A 17,378-nucleotide genomic window follows, 5' to 3' on the forward strand; every position below is an offset into this window, starting at 1 on the left:
TGCATTTGAAAAGCAATCTCATTTTGTGTTAGTTCTCTCTAAACCATTAGGGGGATTGCTGCATTTTCAAAGTAATTTTTTGCTCTTGTGTTTCAACAATATTACAAAAAAAAAACTTGCTGCTTACTACAGACACGCGTTCCACCTAAAAACAAATTGTGTAAAACAAAATTAATGTACATCGATATAGTACCACATTCAAAATAAACCATAGATGCCACAATATACCAGATTCTCAGCCAAAGTAACTAAGAACCCTAGTAAGTTGGGTTTTTGCCCATACAAAAGTATTTCCTTAATAATTTAATTTTTATCTAATCGCAGCGAAATTTTCAGGAATCACAATTACTATAATTTTCATTGTATGTACCAAAATTCGTGTCTCTAGCTTAAAAATTACGCTTGTTATTCGATTTTTGTTGATTTGCGGGGCGGAAGTGGGCGGGGTAAGAATTTGAAGCAAACCTGATCTGTGTGCAAACATAACAAATGCAGTCGAAAATTATAGCTCTATCTGTTATAGTCTCTGAGCTCCAGTGTTTCAAACGGACGGACGGATAGACTGACAGACAGCAGACGGACATGGCTAGATCGTCTCGGCTGTTGACGCTGATCACGAATATATATACTTTATAGGGTCGGAGACGCCTCCTTTTACCTGTTACATACATTTCCTGCCGGCACACAGTTATAATACCCTTCTACCCTATACCCATAGGGTATAAATGTACACTTTATGGTATACAAAATATACTTGATTGTTAACCAGTGCAATTAAGTCAATACATCTGTAGACGTTTCTCGCGTTTTTTATCAGATTGATTGAGACTTCAGTCGTAAAATAAAGTAAAGACCTTTTTAATTTTTTTTATTTCGTTATTAAAAAATTGCACATATATTTCTCTGGACGAGCGCGAATATAAGCTGTCGTTAAAAAATTCTGAGTATTCGTTCTGAAGTTATCTCAAACACACACTAAACGGAGAACACACAAAAAATCATTTTTAAACTGAAGCGGCTGATCGTATTGAAGCAACGAAAATGAACTACAATTACTTTTTTTGGCAGTTGGCTAAGAGCGAGCAAATATAACTTACACTCTTTAATGCTCCGCTCTTAAAATCTGATATGCTGTACCGTTCTTAACAGGCAAGCGAACAGACAAGTTGCATTGTGATGTTCTCTTTAATCAGACGTTGCCCTTTGTCGAATGCGTGAAGCAACTGAAGAATATTGCGGATTGCTTGCTACATTTATTACTTACTTTTTGTTATGACCGTATAAACAAATAGGAGTATACTTGATTTTTTTCAGTTTATACAAAAATGAACAGCTCTGATAAAAAATTTAGTGTTGATGAGGCATCACAAAAGTTAAGATAATGATATTAAGGTAGCAAATACCATATATATGTATGTGTCAATAATAATCATATATATGTACATATGTATTATCTTTGATAATTTATTGGAAAGTCACAAAGGTTTGCGGTAGTTAAATATTCAACATTTTTTATTATTATTTTTATTTAAATAAAAATAAAAAATTATATATTCTCTGAGATACATACGTGTTCATACTACCCTATAGGTAGTGAGTATATAAACGTTGGATAACAATAGCAGGAGCTTTTAAATTGGCATATGTGCATATGTACATACGTGGGAGCGATCATGGAATCGTGCAACTCAGTATTTTAGTACTTGTTCGTTTCTTCCAAATGCCAGACGGTTTTTATTCTGAGTATTACAAATTATACATTCTAAGTTTGTTTATATTTATTGGTGTATGATGATTATTCAGTCGTAGTTCTTGGATTGGATTCAATTGTTGTATGAAAAAAATCGAAGTGAGAAGCACAAGACTGCGAGGTGAGAATTTGCAATAAAAATTCGCGTATTTATACATGAAAGTCGTTGACATTTCCAATCGAACATCTTTAACGCAACATGTTCGAAAATGCATGTTCATCTCAAGAACCAATGTTTTTTTTTTTTTTTTTTTTTTTTACATTTGGTCACGTCTGAATATATTGCTCTCTTCCATTCTTCTACCATCCAACTTTTGTGCTCTTTGGAAAATTTCGGACGCTGCTGCAACATTTCTCTCAGAGAGCAGGTTTCTTCTTTTTAAGTGACGATGACAGTCAGATTCTGATCTCTGATCTGATCTCTGCGTGCTGTTGATTACTTATGAGTTTGTTTACGGCAGAAGGAAGCTCCCTTAGGGGTTGTATGTTATTCTACTTGTTGGCCAAGAGATGCTCCATAGCTCCTATAGGGGCGTGTTCATTATATAGTCGGCACTTTGCGTCTTTTTTCTGACTTGGAGAACAGTTCGGTTCCAAGTTTGGTGAAATTTCTCTCATTTTATCGAAATTAGAGAAATATCGCATTGTTGGCACATAAGATGATCAATATGAGCTAAGTTCGTCCACTTTCAATAGCTAAATTGTGTTCAATACAAAGTAACATAACAACAGTATCGAAATTTTTATGATTCCATTACTTATCAAAAGTTAAAATTTTATTTGAAAAACATGAAAAAACCCAAACTTGCAAAAGTGGATGGAATCATCAGATTCTGTCTTATTTTCAAAGAACACTAATCTTTTGAGTTAAAAAAGTCATAGAAACGTTTGGGATCACGCTGAAAACTTATTATGCACTTCATAAACACAGTTTTCAAAATAGAGAGTTACATTTTGAAACATTTTGAGTCAGACGATGTGGTAGATGTGCGATATAGAATACTATATGATGATTTAAATGTTGTATATTACGAATTATTTAAGATGATCAGAAACTGTTTGCCAAAATTCAAAGGAATTTGTCCTGAACTATGTATAGGTATACGAAGTATATTTTAATATGCAATATTAATATTTATGTCCTTTCTCTCTGAACTTCATCAAAAACAAAAATTTATAATTTTTAATTTAGAATTCCTGTTTCAAGAATTGGTCATACCCGCTCGTTCAAAGACTATGCACAAATATAAAGGACTTGTCTTGATAGTGCTGCTTATCAACAGTATTAAGGCTGACATTCCAGGATGCGATTATTTTGATACAGTAAAATTGTTGCCAACTCAAAAGCTGGCAAATGGATCGTATAAATATGAGAACATCATTATTCCCCCAGAACAAACTGGGGAATATGATTACGAGATTCTTCAGGAAGGAGACAGAGAGGAAGTAGAAAAACATCTGCGTGGATGTGCCTGCCATTTGGGCACCTGCATAAGATTCTGTTGCCAGAAGAATGCTCTGCTCGTGGAAGATGAACGTAAGTGCAGCGAAGATATTACAGAAGAGTTGCAATACGATCCCATGGTGAACATAACGCTAAACAATGGCACAGTGGTCAGAAGACATGTACTTAATGAGTTCATAGTTCAGCATGATTTGCCAGTTCCCTGCAGTGCTCACTTTCATCTGGATGCCTTGAATGAAGCCAACGAAGGTTGGACATTGTTTGAGGTAATCTAGTGAATATATATTTTAATAGAAATAAAGGATTTTAATATTGTTCATAGAATGGAACTCTATTGAGACACTATGGTTCAAAGAGTCTGAGCAAACAGGATTATTGCCTGCAGCCTCATCAAATAAGGGATCCTCTCACAAATGGCACAATTATCAGCCTGGTACCGCACAATTGCTTCGACAAGCAACCAAGTCAAACGGCTTTTAATCTACGTAAGCGAAGAAAGGATAAATTCTTTTAAAATATTATATATGAATAAATTGTATCTCTACTTTCAGTTCGTATTCTTTCGATGATCTTTTTGGTACTAACTATTATTGTTTATCTTTCCTTTGATAAACTTCGAAATCTGCATGGATTGTGTTTCGTAAATTATATGATTTGCATCTTTGTGGTATTTGCCGCCCTAATGCTCGAACCGAAAGTTAGGATGTTTCTCAGACCTTGTCAGCTGATTGGTATGGTATAAATTGGTTTTTTAACAAAAAATGTAATTTAAATTCGTTCAGGCTATTTGGGATATTTCGCTGTTATGGCCGGATTCAACTGGTTAACTGTGATCAGCTATGATCTGTGGATCAGTTTCAAGGGTAACAATTACAATGTTGAACGCAGAGCTTGGAAAATGTTATTCTGCAAGTACAATATGTACGCCTGGGGAGTTGCTGTGATTCTAACCCTTATCGTAATGATACTTGATGGTACTTTAGATTGGGACGACGAAAGTCTCTTAAATTTTATACCAGGAGTTTCATTCTACAGTTGTTGGATTAAGAGTGAGTAATTTAACTGGATCTTTTCTATCGAACAAAAGTTTCTATCATTCAAATCTGTAATATTCGTATCTTATAGCTTTTGACTGGTCATCGATGTTATACTTTCATGGAATCATTTCAGTTCAGCTCATCTTCAACATTATAATGTTTACACTGACGGTAAGCAAAGCTAATGTATAGTTAATTTACAAAATACACTTAATACATAAGTCGATACTTCAATACATAATGTGTTGGAATTTGTATACTGCTGATATTCGATAGGTTCGACAATTTAGACAATCATTTCGATCAATTGTCATCTTTTTCAGGCCATTCGAATTGTGCAAGTTAAGAACGAATTAAAGAACCTGACATTACCCGAGGAGCGTGCAAAACACATCCATTTAAATAAGCAATCGTAAGACTCTTGACAAACTTAAGACACTTGAAGATAGATATTGTTATCCCATTATACAGGTTTGGTATGTTCTCACGACTGTTTGTGATCATGGGAATTATGTGGACTTTCGAAGTATTCGGCTATTTGTCGATTGGACACCCATGGGAAGCATTCTTCTCGATCTTTGATTACGTTAATTGCGCTCAGGGCATCATAATATTCATTCTCTTTGTCTTCAAGCGCAGTGTGCTGAAACTTATCTGGAATCGGTAAATATTTCAAGGATATTAACATTGCATAAATTAAGTATTATACATATTTGTGATTTAAACTTTCTTTACCCAGTTGTCGTGGAATTCGTTCAACAAATGATGAGGATAGTTCCGAAGAAGAGATTGCGTTGCAAAATAGAAATGGCGCATCTAAAAACGTTGGCCCAAACATATTGAAATAGGCGATGGATTGGATTTCTCAATATATTTTCTAAGTTTCTCGAAATTTAAGAGCATTTTAATAGGTTTTAAAGAGCTTACACTATAAGTCAAAGCTATGATCAATCCGGCAGCTAATATGCTTAAATAATTCTACTAATGTTTGAACTCAGGAATGGACAATTTGAATTTTTAATAAAAGCATATGAAACTACTATAATGTTATGTGGTAAATAAAAAGTAAATGTTAACCTAAAACTTAACTTACAGAAAATGTAATTTGAAATGCAATTAATAAATTTTGTTTAATACTGTTTTCAAGTTCATACAAATAGTTTTGGTTTTTGTAATAAAGTATAAGTGTTAATACTTGCTATTTCAAATAAACGAACCCGACATAAGTTAAAGTAACTCTTACACTCTTTTTACAACAACGGAAAACTTAAAACTTAAGAGGATTGCGGCTCTTAATGTTGATCTATCTCTTATAGTCTCTGAGATATAGGTGTTGATTCGGACAGACGGACAGACAGACGGACACGGCTATATCGTCTCGGCTGTTGACGCTGATCAAGAATATATGTATATACTTTATAAGAAGTCTTCTTCTGCCTGTTACCTACATTGCCTGCCGGCACAAAGTTAGAATACTCTTTTACCCTATTGGTAGCGGGTATAAAAACAAAGAGAAAGCCAAAAGAGCGGATGAATACGTATTTGTCATCCAATTGTGTTTCTTATCCAGTAGAACGCTAGATGACTCGTTATGCCAGACAGTGTCCACCAGCGTGACTACGCCTACTTTTCTAAAAAATAATGTGAATTATTATAATTGTATTTAGTGTTAACAACTCATTGTAATTTATGAAAGAAGATTACATTCATTTGTAGAGTATGCCGTGTAGTGATTAACCTGTTGAGTTAGTGGCAGCAAAACACTTTCAGAGAAACAAAATAAACAATGAAGAAAGAATACATGCCGATTCTCTTAAGGAAATTATAATTATCACGTTGTTGTTGCTTAGAATATTCCTTTGTTATCAAAAGTGGTTTTAATAAATAAAAAACTATTATAGATTCTATATGGAAAGTGTTTTCCCTTTGTGGTAAACGATAATAGCACTCGAATTATTACAATTGTAACTTTGAATTCTTCATTTATCATGTTTCTATAGCGAATTCCTTTTGTTTATTGAGCTGAGATAATTATGTGTAACTATTAAAAATTAGTGCAACTCATCAAATACATAATATAAATTAACGCGTTGTGAAACTTTAAAGATCACCAACGAACTGCCGATACATCAAACTATTTCATATATTCAAAAACAGTTGAAATTTGAATGGATTGGTCGAATTTATTTCATTAATTGTGATTACTTAAACTCGAATAGCTCTCGAAGGAGCGTTTCCGGTCCCGAAAAGGCAAAGGCAAAAAAGGCTTGAGTATGACCAGCACACCAGAGAACGGCTTCGGGTGAATGAAAAAAATTCGTACGCGCTCAACAGCCGAATAATCACACTGTTCGGATCAGCCGATCAAACTTGCATGCGCTCACATTTTCGTTGTAGATTTTAAATCCACTCGGGTGCGAGCTATTTTTTGTTTCACTCCAAATTGTTCGGCTCGTGTTCAGCATAATGATTTCGGGCGCTACTCATTCGGTTCAATAATCATTTTTTTTTAACAAGAATAGCACTCAACTCACAAAAATCAACTCGTATGATTTTACTCATGCGCGCAGCAAACGGTACTTTTTTCCACAGATGAAATGTGCGAAGACAAAAAAAAAGAAGCAACAACAACAAGCTTCTTGAAGCTCGCATAGAAATTGTTATTGTACATACTCATTTCGTCTCGTCGTGTCGCTAATCGTTTACTCATACACGATCAACTCGAATTGATCCGAATGATGCTTTCGTCAAACATGCTCATTTTTATACCCGCTACCCATATGGTAAAAGGGTATTATAACTTTGTGCCGGCAGGAAATGTATGTAACAGGTAGAAGGAGGCATCTCCGACCCTATAAAGTATATATATTCTTGATCAGCGTCAACAGCCGAGACGATATAGCCATGTCCGTCTGTCCGTCTGTCCGTATGAACACCTAGATCTCAGAGACTATAAGAGATAGAGCTATAATTTTTTTTCGACAGCATTTGTTATGTTTGCACGCAGATCAAGTTTGTTTCAAATTTTTGCCACGCCCCCTTCCGCCCCTGCAAATTAAAAAAATCGAATAACAAGCGTAATTTTGAAGCTAGAGTTATATACAGTTATATATTATATATATACAGTAATAACTATAGTAGCTATAATTCCTGAAAATTTAGTTGCGATCAGATAAAAATTGTCGAAATTATTAAAGAAATACTTTTGTATGGGCAAAAACGCCTACTTACTAGGGGTCGTAGTTGCTTTGGCTGACAATCTGGTATATTGTGCCGTCTATGGTATATTTTGAATGTGGCACTATATCGATATACCACATATACCATTTGGTATATTTTCAGTATTTTTGCAGTATATTTTGAGATTAATACCGCAAAATATATTGCTTTTTTTCAAAATGGGTAGCGGGTATCTCACAGTCGAGCTTTCTTACTTGTTACTCATCACTGTGAGTTGAGTTGATTAAACAAGTTCGCGTATGATTAAATCATGAAACACTTTTTCATTTTAGCAGTTCTCTGAAGCACACACACTCGCAGTACTTCCACTAGCGATAAGCCCAAGCCTCTATCAAGTACATAAGTACTTATACACCCTCGCTAAGAATAGCTTAAAAATAATTTTAAGTTTCAATTAAACGAGAAGAATCTCTGCACTTCAGTTTGTTTTGCTGATCCGCCTTGTGCTCATCATTTTTTCGTTTGTCGCCGATTATTTACCAGAATGTGCGTTTATACGTTAAAAATGAAAGGCAACTTACAGTGATATTCCACGTCTGTGAATGAAAATTAGTAGTTTTACATTTTACTTAAAAAAAAAAATTTGAATTTATCCGTTATCTACCCGAAAATTCTGCGTCGAAAAAGTTTCACTAAAACTGAAATTAAAACTAAAAAAAAACCTCCTATTATTTAATTATCCATTTGTCAAAGTATCAACTCGCCAAAATCATTCATAGTCATAAAATCTAATCGCGAGCCGCAGCGACATACAACCATCTAAAGAGGAGGTGAGGGAGTGAAGTGATTGACTGTTACATAATATGCGCTTAACCAACAACAAACAAACTTGATCTTGCATAGCTCCATCTCTTATAGTCTCTATCTAGGTGTTCATATGGACAGGCGGACATGGCTGAATCGTCTCGGCGGTTGACGCTAATCAAGAATATATAAACATACTTTAAAGAATGGTTTTCAATTTCCCTGAAAAGTATTAACATGCGATGTGCTACATTTAAAATTTTAGTTTTGTTAACATAATTTATTAGCTGCCGGATTGATCACTGCATCGAATTCAAAATGTCAGCTTATTAAATGCATTTTAATTTCGGGAAAGAACTTCAAGAGATTGACAATTCCTCTTGCCTAATTTAACATATGTCAATAAATTCGGACCATTTTTTTTTGAATCGCCATTTCTATTATTATGATACCCTGACTGCTATTAACGTAATCAAAGATCGAGAAGAATGCGTGAAATTTCCCTTCAGGTCATCTTTAACGTAATCATGTTTACACTGACGGTAAGTCTTGAAGTTCTTAAAACAAAAACGAAGCGAGCAGATAGATTAATTTAATTATTTTGTTCAAATATGTTTGGAGTCTTGGCATGACCGAGACTTTCCTGATCAAGAATATATTTACTTTATAGCATAGGATTGGAGAAGTCTTCTTCTGCCTGTTACCTATGTATGTAAGTACATACATATTCTGCCGGCTAGACTACTCTTTTACCTTATTGGTAGCGGGTAGAAAAATAAAGAGAACGTCAAAAGAGCGGATGAATATACATTCGAAATATACACACATACATACACACGAAATGAGTTCATTCGCTTACGTCAGCCTGTTTGGGACTGTCTGGTTAGCACCGCGAATTTAGTTCACATTTGTTGCTCTCATATGCTAGACGCTTATCTATAGTTTTACGTTTACGTTTTACGGTATATATATATATATGTTACACATATTGTAATAGTATTTAGTGTTAACAACTGATTGTAATTCATGAATGAAGTTTACATTCATTAATCGTGTATGCCGGTTGTTCTCGTGTATTTCGTGTAATGATTTGCCTGTTGAGCTAGTGACAGAAAAACACTCTCAGAGAAACAAAATAAACAAAGAAGAACGGAAGAAATAGAGTACAAGCCGATTCTCTTATTATAAATTATAATTATCACTTTGTTGTTGTTTAGTATGTTTAAATACAACAGTTTTATGTATATACGTATATACATGTTTTCTTCACGCTTTAAATGATAAGCAGTTGCTAACCCGCTTCACCACACTTGTTGATTATGTGTGTTTATAAAATATATGTAAATAACTTCATTCTTCATTACTTCTTCTTCATTTATAAAGTTGTTGTAGTGAAGACTACAGTGAATTCCGAGCTGAGATAATTAATTGTGACTGTTTAAAATTAGTGCAACCCATCAAATATATAAATTAACGCGTTGTAAACTTTTAAAGATTATCAACGAATTGCCGAAACATCGCACTATTTCACATATTCAAATACAGTTGAAATTAGATGGATCGATCGAATTTTTTTCCATTGATTGTGATGACTAAAACTCGAATGGTTATCGTCACAGTAATTAATCGAGGGGACTATAAAAATGTTTGCGAGCGTTTCGCTCAACTTCCGAATTATAACTAATTTACTTAATTCTGACCACACTCTGCTGAGAAGATAATGAAACAACTGTTGCTGGTTGTATGAAATAATGAAACAAGTATGAAGCGAGCAAACGTTCATTCCTATACGATCGATGTGTCTCTCAATTTCGATGTGACATTGCCTCTCAGCTCTCAACAACCAAAACATAGATACATACACATATTTACTGCTCATGAATATTTTGTGAATTCCTAGAAAAGAATTAAAACTTAAACTTTTTTTACGAGCACCAAATGCTTATGGTAAATTGGTGATGAATTCGAGATGTTTTAATTGACGTATGTAGAACATATGTACATATGTATGGGCATATATGTATATCGAACGTGGCTTTTGATTGAGTTTTATAGTTTTGAATCTATACGCATGTGGAGAATTATATACAGTGCATCACAACTTATTTCAACAACCACCACCAACCGACAATTTTGAATCAGTATACTGGCCAAACTAAAAAATGTGTTAAATTTATTTAAACTCAGTATTTTAAGTTAATGTTAACATAAGCGTTATTTGTTCATTTTGCACCGTCATAACACTCAGATGCTCCATTTCATCAATTCATTCTTCAAATGAACTATGACGTAATTTTGCTCTTTAATTGTGGTTCACTGACAAATTTTATAAAATACGCGTGACTCTTAAAATCTAAAGCTTGAAATGTCGAAAATTGAACTTTTAAACATTGAAAATACTATACACAAAGCAATAGATCAATAAGGAACTGTTATTTTCCTAGGAAACTGATCTTTGCACAGCTGATTGAAATAATAATAGTGGTTGAAATAATAATAATAAAGGTTTTTCAATCATTTTATATTGTAAACATCTTTTATGTTAAAACATTAAAGTAAAATCCTGCTCTTATAAAAATTGAATACCTCTTTTAGTTTGGCCAGTATACTGATTCAAAGTTGTCGGTTGGTGGTGGCTGAAATAATCTGTGATCCACTGTATTTATCTTTGCGTATGTGCGATATTCGCCCTGCGAATTTAAAAGAATTTCTGTTTTTTGTTTCTTTTTCAATTTCAGTTTTAGCGAAACTTTTTCGGCGCACACACGTTCCTAGAATTTTCGGGTCGATAACGCATAAATTGAAATTCTTTGCTTTTTTAAGTAGAATATAAAACTACTTTTCATTCACAGACTTGGAATATCACTGTAAGTTTCCTTTCCTCTTCAAGATGGTGTCTAAATTCGACTGAAGCGCAGAGATTCTTCTCGTTTAATTGAAACTAAAAATTATCTTTAAGCTATTCTTAGCGAACGTGAACATGTATGAATGTAACATACATACATTTGTATCATGTTAGTGGCTTGTGCTTATCTCCAGTAGGGTTTTGCCTTTCCGGCACCGGATCATTTTAGACACTCGTGCCTTTCTGTCTGTCCGTCTGTCCGTATGAAACACTGGATCTCAGAGACTATAAGAGATAGAGCTATAATTTTTCGACAGCATTTTTTATGTTTGCACGCAGATCAAGTTTGTTTCAAATTTTGCCACGCCCACTTCCGCCCCTGCAAAAAAAAAAAAAAAAAATCGAATAACAAGCGTAATTTTTAAGCTACAGCTCGGCTGTTGATGATGATCAAGAATATATGTATATACTTTATAGGGTCGGAGATGCCTCCTTCTACCTGTTACATACATTTCCTGCCAGCACAAAGTTATAATACCCTTCTACCCTATGGGTAGCGGGTATAAAAATTATAGCTCTATCTGTTATAGTCTCTGAGCTCCAGTGTTTCATACGGACGGACGGACAGACGGAAAGAGAGCAGACGGACATGGCTAGATCGTCTCGGCTGTTGACGCTGATCACGAATATATATACTTTATAGGGTCGGAGACGCCTCCTGCCGGCACAAAGTTATAATACCCTTCTACCCTATGGGTAGCGGGTATAAACAGACATATTTGCAAGTTCTTTAAAAATTGGGATTTTCTTCTAGAAGGTAACATATTAAAAGTACTTTAAAATGTAATTTTAATTAATTATTCAAATAGGCGATTCCATAAGTCATCATGCAAACGCCAAGCAATAGTTGTATAATTTAAATTGTATAGAAATAAATATATACATATGTATGTAGTTCTTAATCCCCGTACTCATGAGTAGAAATGTGTCAAAAAGGGACATGAATACCCGGTGCACCGGTTGAGTGTGTACGATATTTGGGATTGAGTAGAAAGGAGATAAGATCGTGATGCGAAAGAACAAAAAGAAGGTACACTACTAAAGGGAAGACTAACCTGCATCACTTCCCTGATCTTCCCTTATCTTATATATTTATGTAACAAGAACCGATACTAAACTGAATAACTAAACCAATTTTGGTGTATATTTTCAGGTGCTCCTCATGCAACAAACATGCAACAATATACAAAACTTGTGTTGCTAGTGCTCCTTATCAGCAGTATTAAGGCTGACATTCCAGGATGCGATTATTTTGATACAGTAAAATTGTTGCCAACCCAAAAGCTGGCAAATGGATCGTATAAATATGAGAACATCATTATTCCCCCAGAACAAACTGGGGAATATGATTACGAGATTCTTCAGGAGGGAGACAGAGAGGAAGTAGAAAAACATCTGCGTGGATGTGCCTGTCACTTGGGCACCTGCATAAGATTCTGTTGCCAGAAGAATGCTCTGCTCGTGGAAGATGAACGTAAATGCAGCGAAGATATTACAGGAGAGTTGCAATTCGATCCCATGGTGAACATAACGCTAAACAATGGCACAGTGGTCAGAAGACATGTACTTAATGAGTTCATAGTTCAGCATGATTTGCCAGTCCCCTGCAGTGCTCACTTTCATCTGGATGCTTTGAATGAAGCCAACGCAGGATGGACACTGTTTGAGGTAATCTGTGAATATATGATATATTTTAATAGAAATACAGGATTTAAATATTGTTCATAGAATGGAACTCTATTGAGACACTATGGTTTGGTTAGTCTGAGCAAACAGGATTATTGTCTGCAACCTCATCCAATTTGGAATCCTCTCACAAATGAAACGATTTTAAGCCTGGTCCCGCACAATTGCTACGACAAGCAGCCAAGTCAACTGATTTATAATCTACGTAAGCGAAGAAAGAAAATATTCTTCTAGAATATATGAATAATTTGTATCTCTACTTTCAGTTCGGTTTCTTTCGATCATCTTTTTGGTAATAACTATTATCGTTTATCTTTACTTTGATAAACTTCGAAATCTGCAGGGATTGTGTTTCGTAAATTATATGATTTGCATCAGTGTGGCATTCGCTGGGTTGCTGCTCGATAAGCATGTCTCGTCACTTTCATTAATAATCTGTCAGTTGAATGGTATGTTGAATTGATATTATCTGTTAAAAATTACATTAAATTTAAATCGCATTCTTGTCTAGGCTATTTGGGATACTTCGCTGTTATGGCGGGATTCAACTGGTTAACAATCATCAGCTATGATTTATGGGCCAGCTCCAAGGTCAACAATTACAATGTTCAACGCAACGATTTGAGGTTGAAGTTTTGCAAATACAATAAGTATGCCTGGGGAGTTGCAGCGCTTCTAACCCTAATCATAATGATACTGGATGGCGTTTTAAGTACAGAAGACAACAGATATTTGGCTGTTCTACCAGGAGTTGCACTCTACAATTGTTGGGTTAAAGGTAAGTTAATTAACTGGACGAAAACGTTTCTTACTTTTATGTTATATTGATGACAGTTGATGACTGGTCTGCGATGATATACTACTTTGGAATCATTACCCTTCAGCTCATTTTTAACCTAATCATGTTTACACTGACGGTAAGTCTTGAAGTTCTTAAATCAAAAACGAAGCGTGTAAATAGATTCATTTTATTATTTTGTTGATATCATGGATGTAACGCAATTACACCTATCGACATTTCAATAGATAAAAATTATGGTTTCAATTGTGTGTCGAGTCTTGGCATGACCGAGGCTAGTGTACTGTCAGGTCACGACATCTTGTGACTTTGTCCGCTAAAGTGTCCACTGCTTATGGCGTCTTAGCTCAAGGCTGAACTTCTGAACTTTTTCTCAAAACCCCTGCTGATTTAATTTATTACGGAATATTCTGACCTTCTAGTCGAAACTCTTTCCAAATTCTTTATAAACTATGTATACTAAATACAAGAAAATTTAGAAAGTTCATTTTTCCTTTGCGTGTTTTATATAAAGAAGACATTCAATTCTTTGTTGATAGTAAAATCGATAACATCGATAAATTATACTATTATTTCAATAATTCTTTGTTGATATTTAAATCGATTCAATCGATATATTAAACTCTTTTTTCGATTATTCTTTGTTGTTAGTAAAATTGATGACATCTATCAATTAGACTATTATTTTGATAATTCCTTGTTGATATTCAAATCGATTCAATCGATAAATTAAACTCTTATTTCTTTGTTGTTAATAAAATCGATAACATCGATAAATTATACTATTATTTCGATAATTCTTTGTTGATATTCAAATCGATTCAATCGATATATTAAACTCTTTTTTCGATTATTCTTTGTTGTTAATAACATCGATAAATTAGACTATTATTTCGATATGGTACAATCGATACTATCGATAAATTTGTCTCTCATTTCGATACATTTTTTTCAGGCCATTCGTCTTGTGCAATTGAAGAAGGAATTGAGATGCCAAACGTTACCCGAGGATCGCGTTAAACACGTCTATTTAAATAAACAAACGTAAGATTTTCTACACACTTGAGACGATTAAAGATGGATAATTTGTATTATTATTCTCACCCTACAGGTTTGGCATGTTCGCACGTCTGTTCGTCCTCATGGGAATTGTGTGGTTCTTTGAAATCTTCTCATATTTATCGACCGATCATCCATCGAATGCATTCTTCTCGCTCTTTGACTACGTTAATTGCGCCCAGGGAATCATAATCTTTATTCTCTTTGTCCTCAAGCGCAGTGTGTTGAATCTTATCTGGAATCGGTAAATATTTTAAAAATTTTAAGATTGTATAAATTAAATACTAAATATTTTTGTAATTAGGTGTCGTGGCATTCAATCAACAAATGATGAGGATGCTTCCGAAGAAGGAATCGCGTTGCAAGATAGAAATGGCGATTCCAAGAAAATTGGTCCGAATATATTGACATAAATTATGCAAGAGGAATTGTCAATCTCTTGAAGTTCTTTCCCGAAATTAAAATGCATTTAATAAACTGACATTTTAAATTTGAAGCAGTGATCGAACCAGCAGCTAATCATGTTAATCATACTAATATTTTAATTATAGCACAGTGCATGTTAATACTTTTCAGGGAAATTAAAAACATTCTCAATTGCTAATCTCGGAGCTATTTAATGTTGTAATAAGTAATTAATATAATTAATACTTTTTTATGTTGTATCAAAGCAAGCATTAAAATGCATTAAAAGAAATCCATTAACAATTTGTGTTTGTCTAGAAAACTGTGAAAATAAAATTAAATGAAATGCTATTATTCTGTTTTACAATTAACACAATCTTAAGATTACAAGACCAGCAAAATGTTCATAGACTATTTGTATCCATTTAGAATCAAATCACATGCTTTATATAATATATTGTATATGCCATTATCAGATCCACCTAATTTATATATTTACTTCTGTTTAAGCACAGCTTTTGTAACAGTCGATATCTTCCCGCCGATATTATAATTTTTTAAATATGTAAATAATTAAAAATATAAATAAAATGAAAGTTTTGCAAAAGTTGTTGACATTTTCTATTTATATATTTAGAACATCTGACCACGTAAGTAAAAGAAAACACTAAAGTAAACCTATTAAGACTTGCTTTATTTATATGGAATACAATGTTCCAATCAGCATTTAATTGATTTATTCAGCGTGTGGCTTTTATTAAGCACGTTTCACCAACATCTGTTTAATAACTTGATACTTTTTATCAGATTTTCGTATATAAGCTCAATTAATTTCCATAAAAATCATTCAGTTCGTTTAAAGTGTTCTTTTGTAAAAATGAAATTGATTTTATTGTTCGCTTGCTTCGCCCTCTTGGTGGTCTATAATGAGGCGCAGCGTTGTCGTGGACGAGTTGCCCGCGGTGAGCAATTAAAATAGAAAAAACAACATTGAAATTATCATTTACATTCTATAAATTCTATTTTTTTGTTATAGATGAACGTAACTGTCTTGGCGGCAGAGACTCTGGCACTAGGCGAGGCGACAACTGTCACAGAAATTCCAATGATGAAATGTGGTACTTTAGCCGCAGGACACGATCCTGTAGGAGAATGTCCTATCGCGGCTGTGGGGGCAACAAGAATCGCTACTGCTCCTTGGAATCCTGTGAAAGGAAATGTGTTCGTCCTCGACCCGTTGACCCAATCACACCTCAACCCAACAATCCAACTACAGCTGCTCCTGCTGACCCAACTCCTGCTCCAGCTGCTGATTAAATACTTACTTTCAAAAATATATAATGCACAAATCTGATTGATGAATTATTTTTGATTTAACAGTTTAGTACTTGCAATCATTTAAAATACTTATTTTAAATAACAATTTTATGAGAAATATTTTAAGAAAATTAATTATATCCGCTACCCATAGGGTGGAAGTATATTATAACTTTTTGTGGTGGCAAATCCAACCCTTTAATAATATATATATATTCTTGATATAGAGACGATATAGCCATATGTCTGACTGTCTGTCCGTTTGTCCGTTTGAAACACTGAATCTCAGAGACTATAAGAGATGCAAATATAATTTTTATTCGACTCACAGTCGAGCATACTCGACTGAAGCTTTCTTATTTGTTTTAATTTTAATTTTGAATAGGTATTATTATATTAGACAATAGATAATAAGTTGCAGTAAATTCGTTTCCAAAATTAAATTTAAATATAAGTAAATAAATTAGATTTGTTATATTTTCGTTACTAGCGATTAAGTTACGTGCAGTCCTTATATAAACTACGCCATAAGTTCAGTTTTTAGTACAACTTAATTCAATTATGAGTTAGCTTGAAATAATTTTGGGCTCTTATGTCACTTTTACGTATTCAATTGTGTTAGGCTGGGTCTAATGACTTAATTGAATAAAAGTATAGTATGTCTTTGGACGAGCCTTTTAATGATATGTTTTCATGACACAATTATTGGTTGGACTAAAAAAATTTGACTACAAATTCAGAAATTTAATTTGGGGATAGGCGTTTGTAAGAACTTTTAATGGTGTTAACTATTTTGAAATGCTTGACCATTGATGTTTTAATAATGCAATAAAGTGTAAAGAAGTTAGACATATAATTTACGAAGTGAAATTCATTGTATTATAAATTATTATAAATTGTATAATCTGTCAAGTCTTTTGCATTCTGTTGCACAATGAGATGTTTAACCATGCTTGAGTCATTTATGTTTT

The 17,378-nt window shown here is 33.8% G+C and overlaps 2 protein-coding genes across 6 annotated transcripts; both read left to right on the forward strand.

The window, feature by feature from the left end:
- The first annotated feature begins 62 nt into the window (after positions 1-62).
- LOC117572257 (G-protein coupled receptor Mth-like) lies at positions 63-15,664 on the forward strand. 5 transcript variants are annotated; one of them, XM_034254955.2, is made up of 9 exons: positions 75-260; positions 2,958-3,481; positions 12,870-13,032; positions 13,094-13,276; positions 13,339-13,605; positions 13,662-13,744; positions 14,582-14,670; positions 14,738-14,929; positions 14,990-15,664. In XM_034254955.2, the coding sequence occupies exons 1-9, from the start codon at positions 215-217 to the stop codon at positions 15,096-15,098; spliced, it is 1,656 nt and encodes a 551-aa protein (XP_034110846.2). In that variant the 5' UTR covers positions 75-214; the 3' UTR covers positions 15,099-15,664. The 5 variants fall into 5 exon arrangements, with proteins under 5 accessions (XP_051859472.1, XP_034110846.2, XP_051859469.1 ...); XM_052003509.1 differs by lacking the exon at positions 75-260 and adding an exon at positions 1,556-1,832 and having other exon boundaries at positions 14,990-15,660; XM_052003511.1 differs by lacking the exons at positions 75-260; positions 2,958-3,481 and adding exons at positions 9,113-9,198; positions 12,295-12,809 and having other exon boundaries at positions 14,990-15,655.
- Positions 15,665-15,932: 268 nt separating this feature from the next.
- Positions 15,933-16,444, forward strand: LOC127565638 (tissue factor pathway inhibitor 2). Its single transcript, XM_052005106.1, has 2 exons — positions 15,933-16,052; positions 16,127-16,444. The coding sequence occupies exons 1-2, from the start codon at positions 15,968-15,970 to the stop codon at positions 16,405-16,407; spliced, it is 366 nt and encodes a 121-aa protein (XP_051861066.1). The 5' UTR covers positions 15,933-15,967; the 3' UTR covers positions 16,408-16,444.
- Positions 16,445-17,378: the final 934 nt, after the last annotated feature.

The sequence above is a fragment of the Drosophila albomicans genome, chromosome 3 (assembly GCF_009650485.2).
Source record: "Drosophila albomicans strain 15112-1751.03 chromosome 3, ASM965048v2, whole genome shotgun sequence".
Lineage (NCBI taxonomy): Eukaryota > Metazoa > Arthropoda > Insecta > Diptera > Drosophilidae > Drosophila > Drosophila albomicans.

Coding starts and splice junctions, on each gene's coding strand:
- LOC127565638 (XM_052005106.1), top strand. CDS start 15,968: ATGAAATTGATTTTATTGTTCGCTTGCTTCGCCCTCTTGGTGGTCTAT. Junction 16,053..16,126: donor TCGTGGACGAGTTGCCCGCG/GTGAGCAATTAA, acceptor TTTTTGTTATAG/ATGAACGTAACTGTCTTGGC.
- LOC117572257 (XM_034254955.2), top strand. CDS start 215: ATGCCACAATATACCAGATTCTCAGCCAAAGTAACTAAGAACCCTA. Junction 13,606..13,661: donor CTACAATTGTTGGGTTAAAG/GTAAGTTAATTA, acceptor TATTGATGACAG/TTGATGACTGGTCTGCGATG. Junction 13,745..14,581: donor TAATCATGTTTACACTGACG/GTAAGTCTTGAA, acceptor CATTTTTTTCAG/GCCATTCGTCTTGTGCAATT.